This window comes from Agelaius phoeniceus, chromosome 9 (genome assembly GCF_051311805.1).
Source record: "Agelaius phoeniceus isolate bAgePho1 chromosome 9, bAgePho1.hap1, whole genome shotgun sequence".
In the NCBI taxonomy this organism is placed as follows: Eukaryota; Metazoa; Chordata; class Aves; order Passeriformes; family Icteridae; genus Agelaius; species Agelaius phoeniceus.
The window spans coordinates 26,754,751-26,782,027 of record NC_135273.1 but is presented as its reverse complement, the minus strand read 5'-3'; the positions used below and the strand labels follow the sequence as shown (position 1 = coordinate 26,782,027).

The 27,277-nt window shown below is 37.4% G+C and overlaps 1 protein-coding gene and 1 long non-coding RNA gene across 7 annotated transcripts in view; one reads left to right on the top strand and one right to left on the bottom strand.

Annotated features, from left to right (window-relative positions):
- Positions 1 to 27,277, top strand: part of LDB3 (LIM domain binding 3) — a 114,689-nt gene that overhangs the window by 72,837 nt on the left and 14,575 nt on the right. For 2 of the 6 annotated variants that reach the window (XM_077183329.1, XM_077183327.1), the window contains 4 exons: positions 11,987 to 12,022; positions 16,862 to 17,023; positions 22,498 to 22,545; positions 25,167 to 25,294. In XM_077183329.1, coding sequence (XP_077039444.1) covers positions 11,987 to 12,022; positions 16,862 to 17,023; positions 22,498 to 22,545; positions 25,167 to 25,294 — 374 coding nt within the window. Of the gene's footprint in view, positions 1 to 2,023; positions 2,905 to 11,986; positions 12,023 to 13,348; positions 13,547 to 16,861; positions 17,024 to 18,610; positions 18,719 to 22,497; positions 22,546 to 25,166; positions 25,295 to 27,277 lie in introns of those variants that run through there. The other 4 variants (XM_054637238.2, XM_077183328.1, XM_077183330.1 and 1 more) reach the window with 4 other exon arrangements.
- Positions 13,529 to 24,368, bottom strand: LOC143694783 (uncharacterized). The gene is made up of 3 exons (XR_013183496.1): positions 24,262 to 24,368; positions 24,008 to 24,081; positions 13,529 to 13,735 (listed from the first exon to the last, which is right to left on the bottom strand). It is a non-coding gene; the product is annotated as an uncharacterized LOC143694783 (long non-coding RNA).

Genomic DNA, 27,277 nt, shown 5'->3' with positions numbered 1-27,277 from the left:
CACATTTTCTGCAGTCTTTAGGTATCACTGTGTTATTCTTTTCTTGCCCAAGGATGCTTCTGGTAATGTTTGGGCACAGCTGAACAGGTTTAAGGTGTGCATTGGTAGTAGAGGAATAAGGGAGCATGTGTAGGTAGTTACACAGGGACAGTGCAACTGGTGTAAGCTCTGGTGCAAGGAATGAACTGGGGTCTCCTTCCTACCCCACTGACAGCACTGGCACCATCTGGGTGCTTGACACCCACCTCAAACATTTGGCAGCAGGGTCCTGGCTGTGCAGGCATCCATCACTGTGGCCTCAGACAGGCTGAGAGCAATCTCTCTCTAGTGCTTTCTCTTGTGTCTTTGTGTCAGCTCAGTGTAGCCAGCAGGAATTGCATGGAATGGCGATCAGGTTTCTTCCAAACACTTAGGAGTGCAGGGAAGAAAGATGTAGCTTATTTTTGGCAGAACTGTTTTACTTTAAAATAGTCACTTTTAGATTGCTGCTTCCAACTTCATGGCATATGTTCAAAAAAAAAACCCATAAACTTGGGAATTTGGGTGGCAGAACATTCCTGTCAGTTAATATTAATGAGTGTGTTGTATGACTGTCCTTTGCTCATGCTGCTGCTATTTTGAAGGCACACATAAAAATATAACTTGCTATGAAAACTTTTCATTGCTGATGTGATCATTGTTGTGGAATAATTTCTGGAGAGATGGGATCCATTTCAAGCCAAACAGATGTTTCTAGATACCTTTTCCTTGAATGGAGGGGTAATATCTTCAAAGCAGTCAGGAAGTTCTTAAATTGTAAGTCAGACCCACTGGAGCTAGTATATTCTGGTGTAGCTGAAAAAAAATGCCATCAGAAAGGTCCAGCTAGAAATACTTTGTCTCCTGATTACCTAAAAGCATAAAAAATAGTTTGAGAAGTCACACATCAAGACTCCTTTAGGACTGTTACTTGCATGGCACTGTGTTACTAAGCTCAAAAGATTTAGAAATATCAGTGAATTTGTTGGCATTTACTCTGTTTATTGTTTTGTGCTTTCCTCAGCCTGAGGAGTAAAACCAGCCCAGTCTGCTCCTTTGTGTTTGGCTGGTTTCACTCTCAAGTTCCACTGCATTAACACAATTAATTGTCTTGTGTTTTGAGTGTAAATAATGAGGAAAAAATGACCTTGTTTGCAATGACTGCAAAAAGTTTTGCAAATAACGAGAACATTTTCTTTTTCATTCTGTTTGATATACTTCTCCTTGACTATGCTATCATCTCACATCTTCCTTCTTCCCCTTTTTATGTACAAAAGCTGAATTTAAGCTATAGGGCATCTAGAAAAGATAAATCCTGAGAGGTGCTGAGCATGGCTCGAGCACCCCAGTCTGCAGTCAGGGGTGGCAGGAGGTGGCCAATACTTCACAGGACTCTGCTTTGAAAATCCCCTCTTGTTCTCCTTTGTGACACAAATGACCACAAATATCTATGCAAAATGTCTACACTAATACTCACTAATTCTGAGGAAGCTATACAAGAGTAGTGCTGAAACCTGGGGTTGGTGGTCCTGGCAGGAAGGACAGCAGGTTATATATGGGCTGACCTAAGTGTTAGAGAATGGAAAATAATTTGCATTTATTTTGCACTTGTATGAGTTAACCTTCACTGACTCCTCAGTTGTGTGAGAGGAAGGGAGAAGCCAAGAGAAACTGCTGGGAGGAAAACAATGGGATACACTGCATTTCTAGCAAAAGCAGCCCTGTAATACCAAGCACAAGTCAAAGAATAAGAAGTTATATCAAGTTACTTCTCAGAAATAAATCACTGCAAAACCTTTCACACATGGTCCAAAAAGCATCACCCAGCCTTCACTATGCTGATTTGAAAGCTGAGGAAAAAAATCCAAATAAATTGCCACTGTCCTAGTTGTAAGGCAGAGGAGTGGTAGCCATGGTCCCTAACCCCTTTCTTTCTCCCTCCTTTCTTTCTTCTGTGTATGTGTGTCTCTCTCTGTCTCTGTCTCTCTCTTTCCTCATGCCACAGGGAGAGGTTTGAAACGGAACGTAACAGCCCACGCTTTGCCAAATTGCGCAACTGGCATCACGGCCTGTCCGCGCAGCTCCTTAATGTTAAAAGCTAAACGGCCCCGGCCGAGGGCAAACACAGGGTCCCAGTAACACATTAACTGCTGGCCTGACTTAGAGCCTGAGCCTGCCACTCGTGCAAAGATGTGCTACTAGGCACTTGGTTTCTGCTGTTAGCCTGTTAGCCATTCGCTCTCACCAAGGGTGAAATCATGACACAACCCAGGACATGTTCTTCATGATAAAGTAGCTTAGCTTTTTTTCCTTTATTATCTCAAACTTCAGTATACAGCAAAATGTCACTATTGTAGTCTCTTGACTTTAATTCTAGAAGAAAATGAGAGGGAAGTTATTGACAGTATTTCTTTAGAAGGAAAAAGAATGAGATTTTCACAGAGTTTTACTGATGTAAAGATAATGAAGTAAGAGAAAGAAAATTGAAAAGGAAAACTGATTGGCCTAGACTTTGCTAAATGTATAACACAGTTTGCATAGCTGAATGATGCTGTTTGAAATAAGATATTAGCAATGTGAAGTTATATTTCAATATATTATACTGGCAAAAGTCATTTACTGAAACCATTGCTGTAAGTTTTGTGTTGGAAACTTTAATTTATCATTATATGGAAGAGAGGTAGCTGAGGTTGCTCAGGATCTGCAAGGAAATGATATTTTGCTAGAGGTGATTTAGGAGTGAGAAGAATATATCATACTGCTGGTACACTGAAGCTTTTAAAAGCATCTTGTAAGTTTTAAGGAATATGTTGCCCATTCTGTATTGCTCTTGCTTTGACTCACATTTTTTTCTGTATATAGCAGCATGCTTTATCTGAAATAAAAGGTTTTAAAACTAAAATAATTCTGTGCCTATTTCACACAGTACTTTATTCTGTTTTAAAACTTAACTGCTTCAAGAGATTATTGAAAGAAGGAGAACTTTTCTTTCCCGAATATAAAATTTGGTCAAAAAGCTTTCCATTATTAGCTGTAATTATTATTGACCTGTAAGTTGTCTGAATTGGAATAAACCTGACAAAGCAGTTGAGTTAGGTACCTTTATCTTGTAGCAGTAATTCCAATCGAAGGGATTAGTGCATGAGATCAGATTGAAACTATTACACTTTTTGCTGCTTCCAAATTTGTCTCAGCAGTTCGTACAAGAACCAAGTTCATGCAAACTCCCATTTTTTTCTGTGTTATAGAAATAAGGAAATGCTACTGTTCATGGAGAATTTTGCATGAATCAGCCAAATACTGAAATGTTTAAAGGTTTAGCATACATATATAAAAAACCTTATTCTTCAGTATTACTTAAGAGTACATAAGCACTAATTCCTTTTAAAATGCATTTCACTTTTCCTAGCTGAATACCAGAGCACTTCAGGACATGCTACTTAATTCACAACATGCATTTATATTTTCCTTATGGGAACATAAACAGATTCTGATCACACTATTTTATTAGTATCTATGGTAAATCAGCATTACTGCATAAATAAGAGCAACATTTTAGCTTTTCCTGATTGTTGCCAGGAGCAACCTTTGGTGTGAACTTTACTTATATATGGGAAATTTTGATAGAATTTAAAATATCAATAGGCAATTAAGATTTTTTTCATAAACATAAAATGTACTGAAGCAAAATAATCTTCCAGTTCTAATTTTCAGCCAAATTGAATGTTTTTATGAATTAGTAATACAGTCTCTTCATGGTAATAACAATTGTGCATCCTTAAGGTTTTATGAATGTAATACAGATACTAGTCATTTCCAATAGTTCTAGTGCATGTTTTAGAATGAAAATGTCTAGATTATATCTCAATGTTTACACTTAATGTTATTTTGAAAGGTATTTTAATGATATAGATTCAGTGCATATTAACCATGTAATAATAGAATTGGAATCTAACATTCTCCAAGCTTGTAGAATGTCAATTCTTTATGCAGTTACATGGGGGAAAAAAGCAAAAGGAAACAATCTTGAATACCTGGCAGCTTTTAGAACTGCTGCAATGTTAAAGATCTTTTGTGAAGGTGCCTTCATTAATCCTTACAGCAAGATTTTTACTACACCATATTTCAACTGCTTAGTCCAATCCCTTTTAAAAATCTCACAAGTGATGGACTTTTCATGTTAAAACTGTCAATCAAGTACTTCTGTGTCATTTCTTTTTTATATATAGACCAGTAATTCTTCAACTCTTACTCCTTAGAAATCTTATGTTTTCATGGTGATCTTCAAGTCCAGAAAATTAATGTTATGGATCTTTTTTTGTATAGCTCTGAAGAGGCCTTGTTTTTGCTTCCTGAGGAGGAGGCAGACCTTGTAAAGCAGAGAAATTGGCCTGGATTTCTCACTCTACTGCATATCATTGCTAGTACAGGAACAAACCTGGGCCTGATAAAAGAGCATTAAAGCTTTGAAATAACCAGTAGCTTTGTTCTAGTGAAAGGGCAAGCCTACCCCATTATGTTTTAGTATGTTCAGGCTTATCTCCCTCTGTGTGGCTTCTGAGTGACCAACCCCACCTTGTAGTGTTTCCTGAGCACTTGCAGAAGTCTGCTGTCCCACACAGGAAAATCAGTCACAATTAACGGCAGTGAGGCTTAAAATAGGTTCCTGATTGAAGACTCAATGAGTCATGTAATTCTTTAAACCAGCACTGATGATAGGCAGGTGTATCTGTCCCATGCTGAATATATTTTGACCTGTGATGGCTCTGCTGAGCAGAGGACAATGGTTGGTGACAATACTGTCTTCTAAGTAACCTCCATGCCAAAAATAAAGTAAAACACAGGATATGGGTAGTCATATGCACCCCCTGCCCTTCCCAATATTGCCAGTAAAGCATAGTGTTATAAGCATTTAATGAAGATACAGCAAAGCTGATGCCAGTAGGAATCAAATCCAAAAGGCCTTCCAGGTAAATCTGCTTGTCTGGTTCTGGCACAGGGACATGCTCCTTTTCTGCTGTGGTCCAAGGCTGTTTGATCTAAACTAACCTGTCTCCTGAATCCTGCTGCCCTGCCTCCTGCTCCAGCAGCCCCCTGACCTCCTGCAGTGCTCAGTTTGCAGCAGAGGCACTGACTGCATGCAGTGTGTGCTGATGGGACGTGGCTGCAGTGTGGCTTTAGGACAGTGGGTGTGACAGCTTGACCTCTGATCCTTTCATGCATGACAAAAGGACAAAAGGAGGAAGGTTCTGTGGCTCCTTCCCTTGCCTCCCTCTCCTCATGCCTGCCTGCACAGGAAGGACAGTGTGTTTTTGCTAGGTAATACAGAGGTCACTTCATTGCAGTTTCTCTCTCATTATGCACAACTGGGTGGAGTATATCTTCCAGAGCAAGGAACAAGTATTTCTGGGAGTACTTTATCACTTTTGAAAGGTCCAACTCTTGCACATCACAGAGCTTTCTGAAGCCTTCCTCAGGGCAGAAGAAGTGACACCAATTTTTCACTTGTGCACTCCGGTTCCCACAGGAGCTGAGTTGATGTTGTAGCTTCTTTAGCTGTGTCTACCATGAGCTTCAGTGACTGGGATTACCATTATATGTATCAGAAACTTAAATGGATCTTTACACAAATTTGAGTTTGCAAAGTTAAAAAGCCAGAATTTTGGTATGGTGCATGGTATTACTGGATAATTACTTTATTTAACCAGTTTGCCTTTAGTTGACAGCTTTCTGCAGCATACATGAAAATTAATTGACTAAAACGTGCTCTCAAGCACAATAGCATCCTTGTTCTATGGCTGCTAATCAAAGCCACCTGACACCATTAAGACAAGCTAAGGCATCTTGACTTCCTTCCTTGGTTGGCCAGAATTTCCAATGATTAACATTGCTGATCTGCCCAATTGCCAAAAACCTTCTATCTGCTGCTCAAATTACCAGAATTGCTACTTTTTAAAAGACATGGCCTATCTTTCCACAACAGCTCGGGAAATAAAGCAGACTTCTCTAGGTAGATTTCCCACTTAAGGAACATAATAAAAAAATAATAAGCACATCAATTTAATATCTTCTAATTCCCACTTACCTTTTAACACCTGAAGAGTGAAAAAAGTGTAGGAACAGTGAAATAACTCAATTGTCTCCATGGAATCTTGAGTGAAATCAGGGGAGAAAATTGATCATATATAAGTCTTTCTTCTTCTAAATACTCCTGGAGGTTCTACAGGGAAAAAAATTATTAGGGCATTGTAAATCCCTTGTTTCCAAGTCAGTTCCCTGTAGAATAAATTGGTCAAAAACAGTGTAAGGTACAGTGTATCCACTTCAATGTACCCACTTAAAATTGAAAGAGTGAAGCCTCCAAATGCAATTAGAAAGTACCATTGAACTTTTCTCGAAACAGTTCATAAAGGAAGTAATGCATAAGCTAACAGAGCCTGTTAAAGCTGAAATTAAACTTTGGGTGTGGATGTACTGACCTATATGTAGCATCTTATCTTTACCGCCTCAGTCTCCTGCACGTTCCTGTCCACCATGTAACTTTTGCATGATCAGAAATGAACATTAACTTTCATTTCTACTGTGCAATCGTCAGCTGATGCAGGTGGCTAACCAAGACACCAGTGCTGCCTTTCTCTCTGACTGCTCAGTCCAAAAAGGGAAAAGCAGTTCTAACATGCAGCAGATTTTCCAACAAGAATTGTAACTCAGAGACACTCAGCTGGGGTCTGTGGATCATCAGCCTGGCTCCAGCTTTGCTTAGGGTGAGCTGGAGCACAGCACTGGCACTGCTTCCTTTTATTCTGCTTCTAAATTGCATTAATGTCAGCAAAATTACCCTAAATACTAATAACTTCCTAATAGCTCATTTCCATGTAAGCATTTTTGTTGTAGCTGACCCAGAATTTTATATGATTACAAATGAGAGAGAGGGAAGGTAAGAAAATCCTTGAGAGAGTTTATGAAATAAAATTTAATCCACATTCTGAAAAAATGACAACCATTCTAATTCATATCAATTAGATATTTGATTCAGGAACTGAACAGCTCAGACACATTGCTGGGTTTCAGGGGCAGCTTCAAACTTAGTTTAATGCCATGTAGAGGAAATAGGAATTTTCTTATCATCAATGTGCACAAATTAAAAAGTAGGTGTAGAAACAACCCCCTGAAAGTGAAACCTCTGAGTTCTTGTTCTTTCCTCAGCTTCCCTGGAGAAAAGTGAAGTCACAATGAGAAAGAACATTTCAGTGAGAGGGGAATAATTTCCTGGCATACAAAACCCAAACTTGTTGTGCATTGGTTTTGTCTGTAGTGGTCAGGAACACAGACTGAGAGTTTGGATCCTGTGCTCAGGTGCCTGGTGGCAGATCCCTGCACTTTATACTGTGGGGCTGTAGAAAGCTACAGGAAAACATTCAATTAAATCGATTTGCATTCTTAAGGCCAAGATAGGGAATAATTATCTGAATTAAATCCCAGCTCCAATTGCTGCACATGCTCAGAATTTTGCAGTCTTTCTTCTTACTAAAGTGATCTATTTACCAATAAGATAAAATTTAAAATTGGAGTTCACATGCCAAATATCACGCTATAAACCTTGGGCAAGGAAGGTAACCTTTCCCCAGCACTAAGGCTGCTGTATGTCCAGCTGCATTTATTCTGTAACTGTTAGACTTAACAGCAAACCTGTAGGTGCCACTAAAATGCATTCATAGGAGGGATTGGCTTGGATTTTAGTGAGCTGCTTTGATTGAGTTCCATACTGTGTGTTGAGAACGAGCTGCTGGTTGTTTTCCACTGAATCTATGATAATGCTTCTTCTCTTCTGTGGCACTGTCTGCACAAACCAGGAAACCCCTATGAGAAAAGTATTTCACTGTTTTGGAAAGCAAACATAGTAGGATATATTGCAATTGTTTCGGCGTGGGCTGCTCACATTCTTAACTACAGTGGCTGAAAAAGAGAGACTTGCTCTTCTACTCCTTTTTGTGATCTCAAGCTGAAGTGTTAACTAAACCAGCATGATAGTCATCTTCTGTCCTCTCCAGCTAACTGCCTGTCATTTCTTTGTTTGTCTTCTGGTGTCTTTGTTAAAATAACAGAAATATAGCATGGGGGAGAAAAGGCAAGCAGCCTCAATAGTCATCTGACCATGGAAAAATTCTCAGCTGCAAATACAGAAAGGTAGAAATAGCCTCAGTGGATCAGAGCAGCAGTTAATCCAGCTCAGTGTCCAGTTTCCAACAGTGTCAGTGTTTCATGGCTTCAAGACAAAAAATGTTTGGAAGGCAATTATAAAATAGCTTTCACACAACTTTACTCCCAGACACTCTATCAGAATTTCTTTAAAATTAGTTTGTTAGTTTTACTTCTTAAAAAGAAATTTTATTTGTAGGCAAATATGCTTATATAAATATAAGTACATGCTAGGATGAAAGTTACAAGTTTGATTAGTCCTGCAAATCCACACTATACTACTAGAAAAACAGAACTTTTAATTTCAATAAATATAGTCCCTAATAATCTGTATGTTTATATCCCCTTTGAAAAAAGATTGTATATCTGTCAGACTTGGTAGAAGACTATATTATTGGGTTCTCAATACAGTAAAATACTGATGAAATGAACAGATATATTTATTTTAAAAATAAAGGAGGATGAACTGATTAAAGAGGGTGAACTGATACTTTAAATAATCAGCTGGGGTTTGGGAGAGCTTATTTGAGTTCTTTACACTGCTGTGGACTTGCTTTTAGACCATGAACAAATCTATTAAGTTTTAGTCTCTCATTTGTAAAATTAGAAGAATAGTCTTGCTCCACGAGAGTATAGAGAAAAAACTCAATTAGAATATTTGCTTTTTGCTTCAGTACTGAATGAGTAGTTGAAAGACCATGTGGGCCCTCAGGACACTTCATGTTTTTATGTCACCAGGTCTTCATTGCCCATCACAGGATTCTGTCTCCTCATTTTAGGGGAATAGAGCAGAGCTTTTCCAGAGAGAAGGTCTATCTATCTAGAAGATAGATCTTAGATCTTCTTTCTAGAAGAAGGTAGATGGAAGGTGCACCAACTCCACATTTCAGCTTGCCTGCTACATGTACGTGTTTGGGGATCTTTTGCATTTGGTTCCCAAAAATAAAGTAGAATGGGAAAGCATTCCAGCGTCCCATACATACAGTTCAGATTTAACCTACTCATTTACTGAAAATTCTGAAGATTCTCCAGGCTACTTTTAGGGTCCAATAGCACACGCAAGTTTGGCTTGCAAATGAATTTTGATTTCTGTTACTCAAACTATTCTAACTCTTGTTGATGTGTGCGAGGGAAAGACTCTATTTCTATCATTTCACTCTGCCTTTAGCATCATATCATGTAGCATATCTTATGAGAAGAAAACATTTCATAATTTGTACTGTGTAATGTCCTGTGGAGTTGGGAAGACAGTATATTGCTTAAATAGATCTTGTTTGAAATACAGGTCCAACATTTAATGAAATCTGTGGGAGTTGCACTGTTCTCTCAGAACAGTCATTGACTGAGGCCCTTCTATCAAAAGCCATTTCAGTGGGGACTAAAAACAACTGCAGACAAAAAAAAAAAAATCTCCCACAGTAATTTTAAATCTCTCCCAGATAGCTCAAAACTATTATCCACTACTGTCAGTTATTGCAGCAGCCTGTGTAGGCAGAGATACAAACAGCTCATAGTATTCTGAGCCAAATTCTTTCATGTTGTGAAGGTATTGACTTTACTGAGCCTGCCCGAGGGATGTATTTGGCTCAAAAGTAAAGTTATTTCTGCATTTAGTTAGCAAAAAATGTTTTGATTGTAAAGGCCAGAAATCCAGTCATTGGTTCCTTAAAATGCAAGTATTGCCAGTCAGAGGCACATCTGATCTTGACCCTTTCTTCTTGGTAGCCAAATGGGAATTACTCCTATTGACTGGGAACGGAAATAGGTCCTGGAAGCAAAACCATGAAGAAGTGTTATATGTCTTTGAACTCATTTTCCCCTTTACTCTGTGCCTTTTCCTTTGTTTTATTCTGTGGAAGTATTTTTACTATACTTCTCTCTCTATTTTAACCTTCACAACTCCCCTGCCATCGTCACTCAACATTATCCAATATTGTACACTTGGGGAAAAAGATTTTGTGAAATACCAACCTCAAAGTGACCTTGAGTCAAGTGACTTTTTTTTGCCTTGTTCAGTGTAGCCACAGCTATTGGAGCAGAAATGTTAGGATCAGATTAATTGTAACAACAGAGGCTTAGCACTGCTTCAGCCTGACCCCAACTGCCTGCCTTTTGGTCTTGGCTGTAATTTCTCATGGAGCATTTGGCAAGACTGGAGATAAATAGTGCTGTATTTTGTTTGCAGGCCCTGACTGTGTTCTTTAACATTGTTGCATGATGATGGCTCTTGGTAAATTAACAGTTCCTACACCTGCACAGTCTCTAATCCATCCTCCTGCACCTTATTTCATAGCTGGCATTGCAGTGAACTCACAGCTTGGTTACCATAAGGACAGTGTTTGGTTTCTCATTGCTTCAGAGTGGTGAGCCATCAACCTTGTTGGGGGATTTCTGGATTTCTGTTCAAGGCAGGCTCTTCTGACCACAGGAACATCTTATTCCGACAGACACATCTGAGGGGCCTTTCCCAACTTCTGGATTTCAAAATCTGGCTTCAATTCATGTATTTTAGGGCTATATTTTAGTTAGAGGTTTTAAAAATTCATAGAGAACACCTATGCCCAAGCCTTTGCTGATCTTAACTGGATTGGTTTTTATAACTTTCTTGGAATGAACTAAGGAGAGAATATGTGACTGTACATATATATGTAAATGTATGAGTGGAAAATATTAAGAATAGCCTTCCAAGCATAATGGAAGTTAGTTAAGTAAGTTAATGATTGGAGCCCAGCAAATCCATATTAAAAAGTGCATGTATTCCTTTTGTGTTTTCCAAGGATGCTTCAGGAAGAAGGTTCTGTTAGGTAAATGAGGACATTCACTTTGTGGTTTGTAATTTTACATGCCACTTAAGAAAAGTGTTCTCATTTGGCATATTTTGGCTTTAAACCTGTTGAAATTTCAGCACAGCTTCTTAAATAGGAAGGGATGCAATCACCCATTAAATTGCTAAATAGTGAGACTATCTCAATTACTTAACTAACTGGATTTCAAAATTAGGTGTTTAAGGCTAATGGATTCTATTCTTTATGAAATTACTTGTGTCTTAACTTCTTACAGATAAACAATTGCTTTCATTTGAACAGATCAGTTATTTTTTAAGTGTGTATGTGTGTTTACAGAATAACAGCCCAGTTCTCTGTCAGTGAAACTGAGGCTGATTTAATCCTCACCTCAACAAAGGTACAATTTCCAGTTGAAGGAATTGTTTCTAATCCAATTTAGATTGAGAAAAGTAGTATTTGGGTAGGGCAGAGAATTTTTAAATTATGCCAGGCATATGAAATCCTTTTTGTGTAAGTCTTTGTTAACTATTTAACTGCTTATCACTTCAAAATATCGGGTCCATGAAGACTGCCCAGCTCTGATTGCTATTACTGCTTGGATTTGGCATCCAATTATGTTCTGCTGGAATACTATTGAATTCTTTTTTAAAGGGAAACTTATTAAAGTCAAAACTAATCCTGAAATTGTATACACACATACAATGTCTCATTTGTAACTGTTAATTTTCCTTTTATTTTACTATTGAAACAAAGTTGTTTGCAAGTGATAAGAGATATACAGCAAACTTGTATATCTGGTGGTTTCACCTGAAAAGCTGAAGAGGCTTCTCACAGCTATATTTACGAGCAACCACTCTAGGATGCTTTTTGCAACCAAACATTTCTCCCCAACCCATGTTCTTCTTCCCTGGTTGTTTTGGGTTGGGCTTTTTGCCATTGCTGGCAATTGCATTTATTTCATACTGTATCCCCTCCTTTCACAGAGACAAGGAAAACCTTGCAGCAGCATCAGAAAACAGGTAATGTTTGCTGTGTTTGATTTACTTCCTGTTAAGATTGTATCTTCACTTCCTTCATATTGTTCTTACCTCAAAAACATGAAATTTATACACTGTTTGAGCAGATGATGAAAGTACAGGCTTCAGCTAAGTGGGTTCATTAGACATTTCTTTCTCATGCACTGTGATGTGGAACAGGTGGGGATTGTGTTTCTCAAAAATAAGAAGTTCTAAACCAAATATTCTTGAAACAGAGTATTGTCAGTTTGTGATGGAGTTTTAAGAACAATTTCCATTTTAAACTCAATCTGAACTATTCAAGATGTTTTTAAAATCTAAATAAGATTATCTTTTTAAGAACATTTATATGCCAGATCTTGATTGATACTCAATGGGTTATGAGGTTCAAAACAGTCCCTCTGTAAGTTCTTTCATGTCAAGTTGTTTTCTCACAAAGGATCTCAGAAAATTTTGCAGTTAAGTATAGAAATATGTTGTCTTTGATTAGTACCCCCAAGTACTGATACACAGGTATTTCTTTAGTGAATCTGACCAGTTGTTAAATGGAGCAAAGAAAGACCTCTTGGTAGTTAGTCATGAAAAGAATTTTATACTACTGCTTTTCTCTTTGTTTTTGATTCCTGCCTCAGTGATATGCAACCTCTTTTTCTTTTTGGGGTTTTTTTAAGACTGCTTATATTTGGACAAAGGTTGCATAGTTAATATCTGAGTGCAAGCATTATTTGTTAATAATGACACAAGTAATGGCAACTGGCACTTGAACAGTTGGGAAAATTGATTTTTATTTTTAAATTAATAATTTAAAAAAAGAAGGAAATAAACCCCTTGATTCCTGAGTATAAATTAAATTGTAAAGAACAAGCAATGCATGTTAGAATTTCACCAGCAGTTTCATTTGTGTAAAGCCATTTATAGGACTATGCAGCTGCTTCACTGAAATCTCCTTTTCTTTTAACTATTATTTTATTTTGCCAGGAACAATTTCTGATATATGACTGGTGTTATTGTCCTCCTATGTTGCCTTAATTTTGTGTGATCTATCATACCACAGCCTTTCTCCACCTCCATTACCATCACAGCTCTGCTTATTTTGATATTCATAGCAATATGATTTCCAGATTTAACGCAAGGTACCTTTTTTAATTTGTCAAGTCTTTCCTGGTCTTAAGCAGTAATTAACCAATGAACTATCAAGATTACTTCATCTGCATTGTCATTATGATCTCCAGCTCCATCTGTGGCTGGAATTCTGTCTGTTCCTCAAACCCCTGCTATTACCTAGGAAATGCCTTGTTTACAAACACCCTTGTAATCTCTGTCACCCAGGCCTACAGGTACCGCGCATGCGCCCCAGTATGTGACCTCGAGTATTTGGCACCCTCCTAAGTCATCCACCAGGGATGCCAACACTGCCAATGCTCAGCCAGTGGCCTCCAAGGGCTCTGTGAGGCTTGGAGCAGGTACAAGCCAGGGGGAGGCCGGTGTTGGCCAGAAAGCCCCTCTTGCTTCATCCAGTAACCAAAGGTACACTGTGCCGTGTAACTGCATCACTGACCCCGTTTGGAGCTTTGCAATGGTTTGGTAATAACAACCTCTAACTCCTTCAGATGGAAATGCCCATTGCCTCAAAGGCCAAGGTTCCAGTTCTTCCAATTCCAGTAGTTTCTGGTTCATGTGGATGTGACATTTTCAGTGGCTCTTATAGGATCACACCTACAATACAGAGACAAGCCATTAAGCACCTTCAGCAGAGAAGCAGCAGCTGATATTTCTGTATTTTCAGTGGTTTCCACAAACATTCCCATATTCAAATATTAAATCCTACATTTACAGCTTTCTCTAAATACTTTCTCTGGCACTTTTTTCTACAAATGATGCTATAACAGATTTTTTTTCATATCCATTTTAGTTTTGGTTTTCTATATTTTTGATTCTTTGCAAGTGATCTGTTGGAGGATTAGAAAGACAAAAACCTTCATGCATCAGATAAAGGAGACTAAGTGCTGTTTTAATCATCCACTCCTTGTTATTGGGATAGAAAATCTCAGAACTTAGGACTTCACCAAGAGAAAAAAGTATAGATTATACTTATATTTTAAATGTTAGAGTGCATTTGTTGCTGTGTTCTCATTATGGTTGTTAACCATTATTATCTTCTTAACCTCTACTGATCTGTGTTCCTTTTCATGAGTGAAATCAGCTGAGAAGAGATGTGTGTTTGTTTTCATCCACCTAACTTACTTTTATGTTTGTTACTGCAAATATGAAGATGTTTGATTTTTTTCCATGTCTTTTAAAATACAAGGTACTGTAAAGATTTAAAGTCTACAAAATTATTGTATTTAAAAACCGACCAACCAACCGAAAAAACACTCTACATGTCATAAGCTGTTGCATTAGATGATCTTTTTTATAAAGCAGCACTCACATTTATCAATTCTTGAAATTCTTCTGTTCTTGAATAAGTAAAATGAAAAATCAGATTGAAAAACTAGAAAAGAGGAGGAAAAAAACCCAGTTCGGCTATTGTATTTGACAATATAGATAAAATTATGTAAAAGTTATCGTTGCTAAAATTAAGACCAGTCAAGTCAGTCTCTTTCTATAAAACTGTTTTGAAAATGTTATCAACTGCACATAATTTATGTAACCAAACCACTCTGATTTTTATGGTTATACCCATTTCATTTATATTTATTCCAATTCCTTGTTCTGATAATTAACATATTCTACCATGAAGGAAGGTAAGCAAGCCTCTAACACGTTAATCACATAAAAAGAAATGTTACAAATACTATGCAAGATAAAATTTGTTTGTATTTCTTTTAAACTTTAAAGGGTATTCTATTATATTTTGGTTTTATTTTATTTATATGGGTTTGTTCTGTTCAAATCTGTCTCCACACAGGTCCATGTCCACACATATGGATTGGGTTTTTTTACTTTCTTTTCAGTATTTATCACTGAATATGTACTTTGATTATTTTGTAGATGGTTACAATTAAATTGCAATTAATTAAGTTCACGGTTCTCTTCAAGGTATGAAGTCTTGAATCTTCTGAAATCTGTAGTAAATTCCTTTTCACATCAGTGCAAATAGACAAAATGGGTGAAATCCTAGTTTGTGTTTGTTTTTAGCACATACATTAAGTTCCATTTTTATGTGCAGCATAGTTTCAATCCTTTCCTCTTTGCCAAATCAAAGATATGTAAGTATTTAAGATGAAAACTGTGACTCCACAGTTTTAATGCGGTAATTCTGGTACCCACTGTAGCACAGGGAAAATTTCACAGTGTTGAAATTTAGTACCAGATTAGCTGTGATGGATAATACACAGCTACTCTGTTACACAGGCTGTGAAATTGATAGTCTCCTAGTTAATTGGAAGAATTTACATCATGAAATGCATCAGGATGGAAGAAATCATCTGACTCTCAAATGCATATTACTATGGAAGAACTTTTGCAAAACTGTTACAAAACTTGGTGTAAGGATTTGAAAGCCAGAATTGCAAACTGGATGATTATTCTCAGGAACTTACTTATTATCTGCATAATTGTAGATGACTCTCCATAAAGGAGAAAATTCTGATTTCCTGCTGTTGTTGAGGGCTGTATTCAAATTTGAGGTTTGTGGGTATAACACAGAAGATTGTCCTGTGTTGAAACCCTCAGTTGAAACCATAGCATGAAGAAAATGTACCTAGTATCTGCTTCAGACCAAAAAAAAAAAGCCTCTACAAAACTAATCATTCCAATTACTTCTGGTTTTGACAGGACAATCTTCTGTTTCAGCTAATCAAACAAAATATTCAGCTGAATTTAGACACCATCCTGTAGACTATTGAACTCTAGAAGAGGAGAAGGACAGGGGAAACAGGACAGTCCCTTGGAGAACAAGGGGTATCCCAAATTCAGAAGTACCAAACACTTGTTCTAGTTCCTGAGGAATATAACTTGTGAAATCAGTACTTCTGAGAGAAGCAAAAGAAAATATGAGATAATTTGCACAATGGAGGGTAAATCTGCTCAGGAAAAAAGGCTGAGAGAGAGAGAGTTGGAGGGCAAAGGTTAGCTGAAGAAACAGCTGTGGAGCTGCAAGGTTTCTTTTGTTATTTGGTACTTGCTCTGCTCAGGAAGGAGCATTTTGGGCATTTCTACCTTGAGCAAGAGAATCACTGAATTCCAGCACCCTGATAGGAGTAATTTGTAAGAACAGAGATGTGACAATATACTTATGACTTAGGTCTAAACAAGTAGACATATATCCATTATGTTTCTAGGCCACTGCTCATGGACAAGACAACTATGTACAGTGATGCCCTGATTTAAAAAAATAACCTGCTAACTTTGTTCCATTTGTCTGTCTGTAAGAGATTAGTAATTCCCAAATTTGAGGGAGGTGATGGAAGACATTAATAGATCAACAGGTTATTTAGATGGTCACAGGATACAAGACTAGATTATCATTCATTTCAATAAATTTGATGGAATTTATATGAGCTCACAAGACTGTGACAGGCTCTTCACAGCCATTTCAGTCCTGGCTGCCACATTTCCTACCACTGGCATCAGTGGGAGCAGGACTGAAGTGCTCTTTAACACCTGGGGTAAATTTCAGTCAAGCAGGACCAATGCTGCATTGCAGTCTGAACTGCACAATGGAAAAGGCTGAAGAAATATCTTTTTTTTCTTTGCATAATTGTGCTTTTCCCTCAGTAACCCAGCCAGCTACTATGTTTGCAGCTGCAGGTTCAAACATAGTAGGTTTTATGCTCTCCATGTCAATGCACGCCTTCTTAAGATGCTTCTTGTTTTATTTAATTGAACTCTAATTAGTACCCCTGTTGAGCATGCCCCGGTGGCTCCCAGTTCTGCTGCTCCTGCACCACATGCTTCAGCACCTCAGCCTGCTCCTGCTGCTCCCAACACAGCCAGCCTGATGGCAGCACCAGCCACCACCTCAGTAGTGCAAGAGGCTTTCTCATCCTCCTTCCAAAGGTAATGCTCCATTGCTTTATACCCCTCTGGCTTTGGAAATGCTGCATACACATTCTTAGCTTAAGAATGTAGTATGAAAAGCTGTAACCTGGTTTATATGCTTTTATATATTTTGGGGGGATGGCTTTTTTAGGAGGTTTTTTTGATGTGGGGTTGTTCATGTTGTTGTTCATGACGTTGTTCATGTTTGCATAGAATTTGCAAAATAAAACTGCCCTAAAAATAACTTCATTTTTCAGAAAGCAAGTCTGGGCTTAAAATTAGAAATGTTTTTACACTATTTATAATAAAACCAAAACAACTCTTCATTTTAGTTGCAGTGAGTGAAGATTCTTTTAATAGTGTTTCTGCAGTAGGACAAGAAATGGAAAATCAGAAAATGTCATTTACTCACATGATTGAGCTTACTGTGTCACAGCAGATATCAGTAAAACATGGTGGACACTTGATGATTGACTTGCTCTGTAAGTTAAATCAATTCATTTCTATTAGATTTATCTGATCTTTTTTTCCTAATGAGAATTAGCCTTTGAGCTGAAGTAAGTTTCAAGGAGATGCATTCCTAACACTTGTAGCACAGTGGGAGTTACAGTTGTATATGAAAAACTGTCAGACAGCTTGTGAGGAAATGTGTGGGATTTCTACAGCTGTCACTTACATTACAGTCATGTTGGAGATAGTAAGAGTGAGTTTTTTGGTACATAATATTCTTTTATCTTTGAAGTTTGCTACATGAATATTCTGAAAAGATGCCTATTTTAACATGCTTTTAAAATCCAGGGAAAAACACACTTCCAGTAATATAAAAAACTTATAACTGAGACCTCAGAGGTATCATATTTTAGGTATGTATAAATGGAATTGGAAATGTTCTCTTGACTCTACTTCTTAATTAATTTGTCCTAGTTGACTTGCATTATGTGTATATACCAACTAAATAGTTTTTCACTTTAGTCAGATTTTACCTAGCCATGACCTACCAGAATGCAGTGGTTTTATTCCAGACAGCAAAGGAGGTTTGAATAAGGTCTTATGCTTAAATTCAGAACTGGCCTGAGAGGCACTTCCAAATAAAATCATGATAAGGTTTAAATAATTTTTATCTCTCAGTTGAAACCATAGCATGAAGAAAATGTACCTAGTATCTGCTTCAGACAAAAAAAAAAAGCCTCTACAAAACTAATCATTCCAATTACTTCTGGTTTTGACAGGACAATCTTCTGTCTGGGACTGTGCACAGTAAAATGTTTCTCTTGTATTTAGACTCAAACATCTTCAGATCTTTCAGATAAAAGCATGTATCATTGACAAAAGTCCTGTCCTGTAATACTGTTTTTCTTAATTATTGATAGTCTGCTTTTAAAATGTTTCCATAATGTGTGCATTTTGCCTTGTGTTCTGTAGGAATGTGCTTGGTTGTGCTATTCTGTAAGTCTGCAGATGTGTGCTACAGAAAACGTGTTCCTGGTAACTATTCAGCAGTCTTCCTGTATCTGAATCTTGCCAGAGCTTGGTTCTGATGCCATGATTTGTGCCCCTGTTAAATCATTTTGTTCATGCTTTCATGCTTTTATGTGTCTTCTGCAGAGTTCTTGCAGCCCCCAGCTCTCTTTCCCAGCCTAAGCCTTTCCATGGGCCCAAGAACATGTCATTAGCAGCTTCCACTATTTCATCTGCTATCTCTTCTCAGTCTAGGTACATCTGTAAAGCTCTCTTCTTTTAACCTGTTTTGATTTTGTATTATGCTCTCTGACATGAGGTTTTCAGTTTCTGAAGGGATTGAATTGGGAGAGAAAAAGCACAATGTGTTAAAAGAACAGCCCCTTCCTTATCTTCTGCATGACAACCCAGCTAGGGAAACAGCAACGTTTTAGATGTAGGATACGTGACCACAAGGTCCTCTTGGAACAGAGGTGTTTCACTTCGTTGGTTTGTGCTGATTTTACCATCCTGAAATGAAAATACTTGCCTAGAAACACTGGGTGAGAATGATGGACCTTTTTTTTCTTGGTGGAAACACAGGATCACAGGAATCTTTTATCACTAGAAAGAGAGAATGCTGCTGTACTGCCTCACTTCCAAGCCTTTTCACTACTTTCATAACACTTTGACAACTAACAGAGAAAAGCAGGTGATTTTAAGACTCATTTGAACACAATTTGAACAGTTTTAAGAAATAATAAAAAACTAAATCAGTAATATGTTTGAGATTGTAATTATCCATGTGTGTCTTATCTTTATATTAAAAAATAGTTAGGAATTATCCAAAGGTGATGTTGCAAATTGACAAAGGGCACAAGCTTGAAGGCTTGAGTATAATAAAGGCAAGAAATATAATGGTCTTTCTCTAGAGAATCACAGAACAGTGCTTGGCACAGGAAGTATTTAATAGCAGCTTGGTTGGCTTCACATCACTGAAACCAATGCAAAAATTAAATAGCTACAGAACAAAACATCAGAAGAGTTTTCAGTTTTAGGATGTGAACATGTCTGTTTCCAGCCATGGGACTTACATAGGGGAAGTAATCCCAGTATGGAATTGGTAAAACATAAGGAATAAAACTGACTGCTGATGAGTGGAAGTACACCAATTGTAACTTTAGTTTCCAGAAGCCCCTTCTACTCAGGTAAGGTTCCTTGCTTTCCAAGCAATAATAACTGTGTATATTTGAGTTTGCTTAAACACTGGCATGCAAAACCTGTTTCTTCTGAGCTAGAGAAAATACTTAATTTTAGGGATTCTTTCAGCTGAAGATTTAAATCAGAATTTAAATTAAATTTAAAACAGAAGATGAAATTAAATGGAAGCTTTGGTGACTACTCTGTCCAGACAGAGCACATCTGTTCATGTTTCACCAGTCTACGTCTTAGGACCCATCTAAATCTTTCCTAAGAGCTTGTTTTCATTCCTGCCCTGGAAATCATGGAATCATAGAATGGATTGGGCTGGGAGGGATCTTAAAGATTATCTAGTTCCATGGGCAGGGACAAGTTAAGCAACAATTATGCATAATTTACATATAAACTGCTAATAAATTAGTATAAAAATAACCAGTACTTGCTGACACTACTTGCATGTCTTTCTTAGAGCTAATGTAATACTGTTTTTTGATTAAGCTTTCTTCCATTTCCCTTAAATTTTATATGCATTTAATGGGAGAAGGGAAGTAGTGTGAGGCCTTGAAACCATATAAATTCATTTGTAGTTATGTACCAACATGGACTAATCAGTGTGAAACAAAATTTTAAAGAGGATAAAAAGAAAGATGACATTGAGATATTGAGGCATTTGAATTGAAAGTAAATTAGAGAATTAGATTGCCATGGACCATTGCTGCTTTTCCTGCCCCTTTGAAAGGAAGTGACTTGTCTGGGGAGGGGAGGCTGTGTCTCCACTCTTGAAGGTTTTCAAGGCATCGCTGGCTAAAACATGGAGCAACCTGGTCTGACCACAGAGCTGGCCTTGCTTTCAGCAGGTTAGATCAGATTCTTCCATAGCCTGCTTCCAACCTCAAAGGGTCTGTGAATCTATGAAAAACATCTGTCCATTTCTAATCAGACTCCTAAAACCTCTTGCTGGCACCTGGCCACATATAAAAGATCTACAGCATATCAACTTTATACACTGCTGCTTTGTCAGTGTATGCTGTCATCTGCTTCCCTGTTACCAACAGGCAAATGTTACTGTCTTGGCTTCAGCAAGTCTTGGCACATAAGAGCAAAATAGAGACTTGTAGGACCTGTAAAAATTTGGTTCCCTGATAATCAAGTACAAGAAGTGAACTTTGCTTGGTTGGTTGGTTTTGGATGGCTGTCTTGCAGCTGGAATAGGTTCTTTATCTTGGTGCACTTCTTCCATGAATGTTTTTAAAAGTGTTGTGCATTATAGCTAGTGTATTCAAATGTAAGGAACTAAAAATGGCTTCTAAATTGATTTATAATTCAAATTTTTGAGCATCTGGTAGTTTTCTTTTTGAAATAAAGCAATGCTTCAGCATGCCAAAATACAGACTTAAAAATCCAGTTTTAACTTGACATATACCAGAAGAGTATTGAGCATTTAATATAATTTTATTTAAAAAAAATATGGATGACCTTAATTACGCCACTGTTTTGCAGGGTGGGGATGTCCTCAGGTAAATGAGGCTGAGATTTTATCACCATCATTCCAGTGTTTGGTGGTTTTTTCCCTTTTAGATGCTTTAAAAACATCCACCAAGAAAAGGCAGGAGGATTTCATGATCAATATCCTTAACTATTTAAATCTGATTTTAAACTTTAGTAGATCCTGTTCTATAGTGACTTACCTTTTGTGAGCATATGCATAACACTTAACATGAGTAAAATCTTCATAATGTTCCTGAAGAGGAGTGTTTGAAGTAAATCACTAATCTTTAACAGACTGTGTTACTCTTTTACATCTGCAGTGAAATCTGGCTTACTGTTATCTGTTCCTCTTACAATCTTATTTAAAAGATGCAAGCACAGCAGGAGAGTTTTGAATAAGCTTGAAGCTCTTCAGGGATGGGTTATTCCATCTAAAGGATTAAAGCAGAGTGTTCCATGCAACAGCACTCTGGGAATACAAAACCAGGAGAAACAATGGAAAGAGTTACATTTATGGCTCTAAAAGTCAAGTGTAGCTTCTGATCCAGAGATTTTAATCCAAGCACTGTGTCCATGGTAAAGGGAAGAAAAAAATCTTCTCCAGAAGTTAGGAAAATAACTGGCATAAGGCAGACTCCTGGTGGTTCTGGGAAATGTGGGCTGTGCCCCTGTGGGGTGGGACAGATGCTCTGTAGCCCTGCAGACAGGAGCTCTGTTCATTCTGAATCCTCTTGTTTCTCAGATCATACGTTGTGCAGGCTTTCAAGTACTTCCTGTATTTGCATAAATGACTCATTTATGTTCTGAAATTACACTGCTTCCCCAAGGGGAAAAAAAAAATCTACCCGTTTACCTAAGGCTGTAGCAATGGAAAGGTTCTGCAAGACAAAAGTTGAACACGGGGGGTGGATGTTTCAGCTTCAGCTATACCAGCCTGTCCTTTCCATGGCGTTGTCCAAGCTGCCTCACAGGCTGGGGCACTTCCCTGATCTTTGGCTTTAGTTCATTCAAGGTTTGCTTTTCAGATTTGGTGCAATGTAAACTTATGACACTGAGAAAAATCCCTTGTAATTTTTTTTGCTCATAAAAACAATTGGAGTTCCACAATCAAATAGCAAGATCAGATAAGAGTGACTTATGGAGCTCTCAGCTCATTGACTTATGTTCACTCGTCAGGTGTCACTGTGATTCCCAGCTTAAATAAGAAAACAAAATGTAATGTAATACTCATATAATTATAAATACGTACATGTTGTTTACTTCAGCATTTAAGAGCTCTTCTTACTCGTAGGAAATTCATGGTAGGGCAAGATATCCCAATCTTTTGTGTGTATATTTTTTCAAATACCACTTTTGTCTCATTTTAGTTTCAACCGGCATTCTTCCACCTCCATCAGCTACCAGTCAAAGCAGAGGTATAAAACTGTTTTGTGCAGCTGTTCTGCCTTAAAAGCACTTAACAAACCAGTTTATTGCTACTAGTAGGCATCTAGTGAAGCGTTAACATAAAAATGGTCTGCTTAGAAATATTTACTCTTTCTTTTTCTGACAACTAATGGTTTTCAGAGCCGGTATTTAATTTGCTGCCTGTCACATGCCATTGACTGCTACAGATAAATTCAATGAGGTTGCTTTCACTGCTTTTTGAGATGCCAGTGCTTCTTGATCCATTAAAGCATCTTTGGTGCTTACAACATCTTTTTATTCTTTCTTAATTTCCTTCTTTCTTGTTTCTTTTTTCTTTTGGTTCTTTTAATCACATGCCGTTCCCTTTTCTTCAGCAGAAATTTTGATAAATCTTTTCTTTCACTAAACCCCTAATGATGTTGTATAACACTTTATTTCTCTTTGATAAGCTTTCTTATCTTTCTTACTGTATTTAATATGCATCATACCCATGTAAAAGGGTTAAAAGGATTCAGTATTACTTTTAATTTTGCTTTGATTTTGGTACTATAAATGGGGGGGAGTTGTTTTGGGTTTTTTTTCAGCTTCATTTCCCTGAACACAAGGAAATCTGTGGCATCGTTTTACTATGCTATTATATTTGGGAAACACTTGAATTTTGAATAACCATTTTTCTTCATGACAGTTTAAGAATTACTAATCTGGTTCAGAACTTCTTTGTTTATTTTGTGCATTAAGAGGGATTCAAATGAATCTTTCTAACCATTGGATCTGTGCACCTGGGAGGAGACTTTCCTGACTGGATGACATTTTCAGATTCAGGCTGTGCAACACATCATTTTAAAATCTTTTAAGCCACATTGTAAATATTGGGGCACTGAGCTGTGTAGTTTAGCCTGAGTATCAGATTTTAAAACAAGGACAATTCTTTAGATGGTGTGTTTAGCTGATGGCATTTTGGAACTGTGGGTGAAGCCAGAGTGTCCCTGTGCTATGCAGCAGCAATGGCCTCTGTCCAGTGATCCTGAGCACAGTGCCTCCTGAGGCACCTCACAGGAGGTCTCATCAGGAAATAGATGGTAAGAATGGAACCCAGAAAGTTTGACAGAGCTTACAACAGCTTTGGCAGTTACAAAAGCACAGCAGGGTCCACAACAGAATTTACAGAGAATACAAACCCAGGAAAATAGTTTATCTTGGAGAGTTGTGTTCACTCATGGTACAGTGGACCCAAATGCAGACCTAAGCCCTAGACTAGGTACAGAAATAATTAGCTACAGCCATTGTAGCAATAGCTAAGTTTCTAGGTCTTGCTACATAGACAAAATAAATTAGCCTGAGGCAGCAATGCTATGCAAACTAAATCTATAGTAGAAACACTGTCAGAGCAGCAAAAAGCTACATTGAGGACAGGTTTATTTTGTTCAGAATTAAAAATGGAAAGTTTCCATTCCTCAGAATGTTTCTTACCTGTACTGGAAGAAATCTGCTGGGTTTGCCATGTAAGATTATTACGTGTTTTCTCCAGATGGCATCAGTTTCCACTGTTAAAGAAAGTCAAGATGGACCAATAGTCTGGGAAAGATGGATGCCTCTTTTCATATGCTGACAAATGTTTTCCTCTAGACAAACCCACTTTGGAAATAACTCATTAGCTGTCAGCACAAATAGATAGGGATCTACTTCATAGGGGGAGTGACACTGAAGAGAAAAAACAAGCAAACCTGTTTCCAGGGTGAGTAAGAAGGATGTTCTGTAGTGAGTAGGTTTTTCTTACTGCACACATCTCATTATCTGTTGCTTCCCTTCCTTGTACTTCTTTATTCTCTCTTGCTTGTTTTCACTGTGATACTCTTTTAGCAGTCTGTGAAGCACAGGCACTACTACAAGTAACTGGCAGATAGAAAAGGCATATTTTTTAATCTGTTACTGTAATCAAACTAAGAATCAGCATCAAAGCCATAAGATAGAGAAAAACTGTTTCTTACTGATTTTTGGAATCCCAAGCAAATATTTTTATTCTAGGACTGCAAGAAAGTGCATCATATTATTGCATATAGTATGGGGTTTTTTCTGAAGGATGAATCTGAACAATAGGAAAATTAATGTAAATTTTTCAGTCTAAATAGGGAAAAGGGTTAGTTTCAGAAAAATTTTTAAAGATTACTTCAATATTTTTGAAAATACTGTAACAGTATATAAATACTAATTAGCATTTGTAATGGTAGTTATTATGCTGAGCAAGTATATTTTTAAGTCCACGTGTAACTCATTGATTTATCTTAGACAAGACCAGGCCTTTTTGTTTGCAGAGGAACAGAAAACACAAACTTTGTATGCAGCTTTGTGAAGTCTGATCCCTTGTTACTGAGAGTTTCAAATTTATCATAGTCCCTCAGCAAGCTATTTTCTGTGATGACAACAACAGCAAACTTGCCATAACTTAAAATCCTTATTTGACTAATTTTTCTTTCCAAAGAATTGTCCAAGCCTTCCTTAGCAATGACAAAGCCTGATGAATCTCCCAGCATTCTCTCATGGAGTGCTCTGGATGCTGCCAGATCTGTTACTTCATGATCAGTAACTTTTGCTCTTTATAAAGTTGTTCACGCATACATTTTGCTTTTAGAAACACAACCCAGTCATATACACCAATGCCAATTTCTGGAGGCTACAGTGAAAGTCCTGCTCCTTCTGCTGCTTCAAAAATGAGAGTTGTTACTACTGCCAGCATAAAGCCCTCTGTCTACCAGCCAGGTAAGGAGCCTTCAAATTACTGAGAAGATTGAGAATAAAAATGCTCACACATTTCTTTTGGAAAAAGAAAATGTAGAAAGCACATATTTTGTTCACAGATATACCAGAAAGTATTTATTCATGTGGGTCTAAATGTTGCTAGTTTTGCCTCAGATTATTTGAAGATTGAGGATTATGTTATATTTGTATTCTACTTCAGAGTTAAAATGTGAAACAAACAGAGGGTAAAATAAAAGCAAGGGAAAAGTCTAATAAAAAATGTGTAGCCTGATTTTTCAGAAGAAATAAATTTGAAAAATAACAGAGTGCATCCAATTAGGAGCCAAGTGACACTACAGAATTGAGAAAATTGCTAAAAAAAAGAATGCTCAGTTCAGGAAGGTGGTAAAATAAGTGGAGTTTGCTTGAGTAGGTTATATTTGCAAAATAGGTAAGACCATGTATTGAATTTCTCAAACTTAGGCTTATATTTGAAATAAAGAATGAGCACCTCATAATGCTATTCCATTTCCCAGAGACAGTAACGTAAGGAATGTATTTGGTTATTCATTCATTTGGAAAATATGCTCCTTGATATTATTTAAATTCCCTTGGTATTAATGTGTTACAAATGGACTGAGCTTCTAAAACCATTGATGACCAAAATGTGAACCTTCAAACTGAATGAATTAAATGAGACAGCAATATAAGTCTAAAGGCAGTTCTGTTTCAAATTAAGGTTTTTCTGATCTTAGTAAGAGAATTTAAAAGTTGATTTATATCTTTACAGTCAAATAAACATGAAAAGGCCAACAATTCTAACAGTCTTAAGCTCTGTCTTCTGTAATGTTCTATTTCTGGATCTACTGAAATTAAACAAATGTAGGAATTTTAGTTAGACATAAAACAGACAGACAAATCAATTGATAGTTATGTTTGAGACATAAAGGTAGAAAAAGTCAAGTCAGAGCTCTCATGAGGTATTTAAGGGTCTCAAAGTAAATAAACCTTCAGCTCCTCCTTACTTGCTTTTGGCTAAGTGCACCAGTGTATACCATGTTCTCACTCAAGGCAAATGCTATTGGTTTTGACTTGAAAAGATGATGACAGCAGATGTATTTCTATCATGCAGAAGAGAGCAAACTCTGGCAAGTCAAAATATCTCCTAAATACACTGACTGATGTTAAGCCCTGTGCTCATTTGGGGAAGTATAAACTCCAGTTCAATGTACAAACCTGCCACAGAAATACATCTGCAGCTATTTCCAATTATTGGCTGGATCTGGTAAAGTCAAAGCTGGCTGTTGAATTCTACTTGGAATAAGAGGAAAGGCTCTTGTTTTCTCCTGGCTTGGGCATCTTCTTTTCACTTCCTTACATTGCTGGTGTTCCTTTGCAATTCTTCATGTTGCTGCTTTTGAGCCTCATTGCCTCTCAATAAAGGCTTAAATAGTTGGCAGAGAAACTCCTGTACTGTTTAGGAGTTTGAATTATCCAATAAGAGATTCTAAAATGCCTTCATAATTGAACCATGAAGTGACTCGGGTACAAGAGAGGTTCCAGGCAGAGATTTCAGGGAAGATGTTTGGTTCTTGTGTTGGTACTTTATAAAGTGTTACATATTTGATGTAGTAGCACTTCAGGGTGGTTTTGGAGCATGAGCCGTCCTCAGAGACAGTTGCAGACCAAATGGGAAATTGTCACTTGGGAAGAAATGGAGGAAACAGCATTTCCTGTCACAGATGGGAAAATCAATAGTACTTAGAAACAAAGCTCCAAGACAGTTAGAGAACTTCCTCAGCCGGCTTTGTCAATGACTGGCTTCCCTTGGAAATGTGGGGCGGCAACTTCCAGATTAAAACACCAACCCACAGGCTCATATATTCAATACAGAGACTCCTGAATCAGTCACTGAGAGGATTTACAAGGCGATTTTAATGTCAGATTGAAAATAAAACCCAAACAAACTAAAACAAGTCTCAAAATGAAACTGCATTGTTGAGT